At 48.5% G+C, this 5,980-nt stretch overlaps 1 protein-coding gene across 1 annotated transcript in view; it reads left to right on the top strand.

Moving 5' to 3' along the window:
- The first annotated feature begins 3,013 nt into the window (after nt 1–3,013).
- The window catches only part of LOC127749363 (neuron navigator 2-like), a 117,422-nt gene continuing 114,455 nt past the window's right edge, over nt 3,014–5,980 (top strand). The window contains exon 1 of the mRNA XM_052267321.1: nt 3,014–3,295. Coding sequence (XP_052123281.1) covers nt 3,122–3,295 — 174 coding nt within the window. The 5' untranslated portion in view covers nt 3,014–3,121. The remainder of the gene's footprint in view (nt 3,296–5,980) is intronic.

Raw genomic sequence — 5,980 nt, forward strand, 5'->3', positions numbered from 1 at the left:
GGGGGTACTCTATGGCGTGCGGTAGGGGAGGGGCGGCCGGGTGTGTTATCGCAAATGGCGAGTCTGTGATGTGGTTGTTGCCCCTGCGCCCCGGAAAGTTGTTCTAATTCATATGAAAAGTTTTTCGGAACGACCCAAAGCGGGCAGCAGCAGCAGCAGCAGCAGCAGCAGCAGCAGCAGCAGCAGCCGGCCGGCCCGGGCGGTGGCGGGGTGCAGTGCAAGGCCGCGCGGCCGCCTCCGAGACGAGCGCGACAGGTGCGCTGTTCGGAGGCGGCCCTCCTGCGCCAGCCTCGAGTTATTACTCAAACAAGTGTTCCGGAGGAATTACGAGGGGAATAAAAGTGATGCGGTTTAGTAAACTTTAACTACTACAGATATGGTGCCAGAGAGTACGTCATGAAACGCAAATAATAGAAATATTTGGGAATCCCCCGCCTCAAAATGAGACAGTAGATGCAAGTTTATATAGCATTTTCGCGAGATGCGGCAGATATCGTGCGGCTATTGCCTGCCATTTGTCTGAGAGACATGGAAAAGTAAAATATAGAAGGGAAAAAGTGGGGGGCGGTGGGCGGGGTGGTCCAGTCGGCGTCGCGTATGCAGGGCTGCCAGCGACTCACTTTTCTCACTATTTCTCACTTTTTTGAAAAAACTCACTTTTACTCACTGTTCTGGTAAAAACTCACTATTCTCACTATTTTGGTCTTCGGGGGCACCTATTCCGCCATAAAGGTGTACCCTTGTTGCATTTTGGCGTTAGCGAAGGCATATTTCAGCATCCTAACGGGATATTTTCGTGCCCTATGATTCAAAACATTTTCTGCTCGCTTCGCTCGCATATATTTTGCTCGGGTAACCAATGCAAATCACGCCTTAATGCACACTGTAGCGCCCTTTGTTCAATTTTCGCGCTCGCTTCGCTCGCAAATTAATGCTTGAAACAGTTAGTATTATTATTTGCAATTTAATTTGAATCACGAATGAGTTCTGATCCTTATAAAGCTTGAACTAAATTGTCTGTAAAAATGGTGTCGATGCCACGTCGTGGCTACGTGACCGCAACGCGGATGCAAGGTGTACATTTTAGACATTGCCTAGGACTGTCTCTACCGGAAGGCAAAGTCACCCCCACCCCCTCCCCCTCCCCCTTCTTTGCGAATTTACTTTCTATTTTGCGTTCCCGACCGGGAGTATGTCAGTAACTCAATTGGTTTTTTGTTTTCCCTACTTTGTATTATGTCCCATATAACTAAAAGTATCTATTTTTTACATCGCGTAGTGCACATTTTATCGATATTGATGCCTATTTTACAGACCTATGGCTTACCTTTCCTCACTTATCGCTCTGAAATACTCACTATTTGTTCACTTTTTTGAAGGTGTCACTCACTTTTCTCACTTTTTTTAAACCTATGAGCCGCTGGCAGCCCTGCGTATGGAAATCCGGGCGGAATAAAATATTCTGAAAGTTTCTGAAAGCCCACCAAGACCAGCGCGGCTGCGTCTGGGTGACGCGTAATCCCGCCGTAAAGTATACGGCAAAGGGGTGCTCTGCGCCACTCGGGCGGGATGGCTTTGCGGAAACATTTGCACGTGGTTATGGCGGGCGGGAGGCAACCGCATCTTTATATTCAGCGAGAATAATTGTTCGTATTTGGCCTGCTTCTTCTTCTGGGAATATGCGCTTCGCACCCCCAGAAAAGTGAAGAGCTGTGACACAGCGTATATAGTTAGCTGAAGGACTACCATCAACATTCCCAATGGTTGTGAGTTGTGAGAACGGTTAGATGGTGGTCGCTGAACGAACTGTCGCAGCTCATAACTTTTCTGCGTGTAATACACTGTCTTCCTCTTTAATGCCGCAAGCGGTAGCCGCGTTGAAAAACAACATGAGCGGCAGCAGCAGCAACAAGAATAACAAAAACAAGTTGTTGTTATTCCATCCGTCGGGCGCTGTTTTATGCGTTTTTAATACGCTATTAATACGTATCGCGCGCCGTCCATCGTTGGCCCCTAATTACCATCCGCCCTCGCGCACTTAGGCCCCTCACCTGAATTTACTTTCTCATTCGGAACGCGACCCTCCGGCCGGGGCTAAATAATTACACGCCTTAAAGCGACCGCCGCGCTTATTGGGGGGCTGTAAGAGTGTCGCGTGCGGAAACTGTTGCGCGTTTGTCTTCGCGAAAAGTGGCCGTCAATGCACAGAAAACCCCCAGAGTTAAACGTGAGTTGGTGCTTAAACTTTTACAAAACGTTTGAAATGTGCACACCACGCATGTGTGCAACTTGAGTGAAACACCATGTAATGTTCAAAATCACAACTTGCACAACTTGGTGTTTAAATTATGCACACTTGTTTTACCAGTGTGCTCTCAAGAAAACGAAGCAATGACATATACACGGGAAATAAGGCACACTTATTTTGAGTGTAGGTTGGCGCCGTGGTCCGTCCGTTTAACGCCCGGGCGATTGCCTTTGTCTTGGCCGCCCTTTTGTCTCCCCCGAGTGGTTGGTTTTGGTTATTGTTTTGTTGGAATAAGAAGGTGGCTAGGGGTGGAGGGAGCTTCACCGAGTCTCAGTGGGGCTGTCGGCGGTGGCGTTCTCAAGGCACTGAGGACGAAGGGCCAAAACCAGGACTATATTGCCGGAGCGTGTTAACAGTGTATTACCGATGTTGCACTATTGTTAGTGCAGCGTGTAATCGTTGTATAATTTTTGGGAAAGACTGTGGTACGAGTCATATTTGCGTCACGGTGGCACCACATTGACGTATTCCCGACTCTTGCACGTGACATGTCGGTGACATCAATATGGCATCACCACCGTGACCTTTTTCTCTCTCTTTTTTATTTCGCGTTACGACGGAGAAGGGGCGGTGAAGGAGGAGGCGAGAAGGGCCCGTCGCCCATTATACAAGATGTGATCGGAGCAGACGCCTCGACTCCTCCTCGCTTTCGGCCGGAAATAAAGCCATTTGTATTCCATCAGGGGGGCCGCCCTGCCGCGCCCCGCCGTGCAAATGTGTGTCGCGCCGAGCCGCGGCGGCGGGCTGAAGGCGACGCGCCGCGCCGCCGTGGCGGAGCACTGCGGCACGTGAAGCAGAGGCCGGTAGGAGGCCATGAAGCAGGCCGGCCGCAAGCTGGGCGGCTGCCGCGGCCGCTACCCGACGGCCATCCCCGCCGCCCCCGCCTCGCCCTACCACTACCCCTACCAGTACTACCAGCAGCCCGACGTGACCAGCGCGGCCGCCGCCCTCTGGAAGGCGCAGAACAACAGCCTCAAGACCAAGAAGGTGAGTGACGTCAGCCAAACTGTCAGACAAAAAGCACAACACGCCACTGGTCAAGTCCTTGCCTGATCTCATTGTACTTGGTGAAGTACAACATTTTGAGGTACAAAGTACAATATCTCTTATCATGGAGTCTTATGGGTACTATAACAAAAAAGTACAGCGATCGTGTACCTCACACTAGAAACATACCATCCATTTGTTGTACTTGGGCACAATTGTTTTGACAGTGTATCGAGGAACAGATTCGAAGTGTAAGGTACAAGTGAGGAGAGCAATGTGCCGATCCTCAGAGACTGAACGGACTTGCTTGCTAGTTGTACAGATTTGTCGAGGTTAACGATATGGATCGGAATCGGAATCCTGCCCCCTTAGTTTAACCGTTGTTAAGCGTTATAAGGTTGCGTGCGTTGGATTTAAAAATTTTAACAACGTATCGCATGATTTAATTGGAAGTGTGTGGAAGTGTTGCCAACTGTGTCGTCGAGTAACAAATGACTGCGGTGTTGGTGCACCTGGCGGCACCGGCTCGCTGCTGGATCGGCGATACAGGCGTTAAAGGGGATAGCCCGTTCGGTGTGCGTCCGCTCACCGCTCGGCTCACCGCTCTCTACCTCGCACCCTCACTGCGTCAAGCTTCTCTCTCTCTCTCTCTCTCTCTCTCTCTCTCTCTCTCTCTCTCTCTCTCTCTCTCTCCTGCGCCGACTGACTGATGGCGCACGATTACTCATACCCTTCCCTGAGGAAGGTAATTGTCGGCGCGATTCGCTCGAATTCCTTTCGCTCAATTGGCCACCGTCGGCGCTTTGGCACTGTCAAAGGTGTCTGCAGCGAATGACTACTACTGCGTGCCGTTACACCCAAACAAGTAGCGAAATTCTTGTTCCTTTACAAGAATCCCATTTTGAAACCACACATTTCAATGATCGATGAAAAACGTGCTTTTTGAAACTTAAAACTTGGCAACGGAGTTGTCTTGAGGTTACCACAAAAGTCTCGAAAAGAAATTTATTCTTAATATGTGTACAAAGGTTTACAATTTTGATAACAATGTCCTCACTTAAAGAAAAATAACTTGCTTGTAGCGTGAATAGTGGTAGAAGTAAAAAAGTTTGTCATGACAATTTCAGGCAAGTCAAGAAACATGGGCTAGTTTTTTTTTCTGTCCTTAGTACTCTAATATTGCTCTGTACTAATTGTTGAAGAACTGGCCTCGCATTTGGGTTTCTAGAAACGTTTTCACCTATATTCATTTATTTTTTTCCAACTCAATAGGGCAAGGTGCCCTATTATGGCCACTGTCCTATTGATGGCCACTTTTCTCGATTTCCAGCCAATCTGGTCGCTTTACAATCTTGGCCTTGAAGTAGTGTTCTAGTAAGATCCCTACTTGGGCATAATAAGCCAAACTACTTCACATCGTTGTCTACATTACAAGAAAAAGGGGTGGCCACCATTGGGCAGGCTCATTCTTAAGGTGGCCATCATAGGGCATCTTACCCTAGTGTTTTCCTAGTAAAAGTTGGGAACTTTTCGTTGCACACGGAACTGACGTTTCTCTCGGCACTTCATTTAGATGAGGCCAAAGTCGTCTTGTTTTCCTCGTGTTTCTGCGGTGCCGAGGGGGAGCAGGGGCGGGCGGTGCAATCAAAACAAAAACGAACAGAAAGCAATATAATGGCGGAATTCATCGCCCGCGAGTAGAAAATATCACGACTGGGCCGAGATGGTAAATCATTCCGACACAACTGATCGCCCAATTAACTTGCGCGCTGTACTAGCCATCCCCCGCGGCCTCTCTCGCGCTCTTCCTCACTCCCTCCCTCTCGTGCTTTCTTGGGCCGGCTGTCTCTGCCTGCTGCTCTGTTCAGCATAAAATTACCTCGATTCTTTCCTCTCCATAGCAGCCCCTCCTAGCGCCCGCTCCCCTGCTCTTCTCCGCCCTTCAGCAACCCATCTGGGGGACAACTGAAGATTGCAAAAGGCGTTAAAGGGTGTGAGTTGGCCTGAGGCCTACACACACTCTCAGACCTTTACTGATTTATTTATTAGTAGCTTATAAAGGTTTTTATGCAGCAGGATTACTGACTAATTTGTTACTTATTCTGTATATCGTTGTAAGTAACTCACCGATAAAAGAAGAAATTGTCAGTAATTACAAAAGAATTTTTTTCGTATTACTGATGAAACTGCTCAGTTATCAGTAGCTTATAAAGGTTTTTGCGCAGCAGGAATACTGACAAAAGGTGAAAAAAATCAGTAACAGGATGAGAGTGCACGCGGCATGTGGGTTTGCCTAATCTTTGCACCCGTAAGGGGAAGGGGCCATGCCCCTTGCGGCCATATTGGGTATGCAATCCCACAACACTGCTGCGTATTCACAGTTACACCCGGTACCACCATTTCACTGTTTCTTTTGGTTATTTAGGCCTTACCACTTTAGAAGAGACCTGATGTGACTCATCGGTTAAGGTCGGGAGGTTCCGGTCCTACTAAAATAATAACAAAAGTTATTAAATGAAGATAAATCTCGTTACTTGATGTTTAACTCCTATCCTTTCGGCACTATCGGACTTTCGCTAATTAGCCGTCGAGAGAGGTAGGAAGGAGATGGAAAGGAGAGAGAGAGAACTCGCATTCCGGCGCGCTCATTTAAATACAACAAGTGAGTGACAGCCACGCCAGGGC

Source organism: Frankliniella occidentalis, unplaced genomic scaffold (genome assembly GCF_000697945.3).
Source record: "Frankliniella occidentalis isolate FOCC.00 unplaced genomic scaffold, Focc_3.1 Scaffold50, whole genome shotgun sequence".
Classification (NCBI taxonomy): domain Eukaryota; kingdom Metazoa; phylum Arthropoda; class Insecta; order Thysanoptera; family Thripidae; genus Frankliniella; species Frankliniella occidentalis.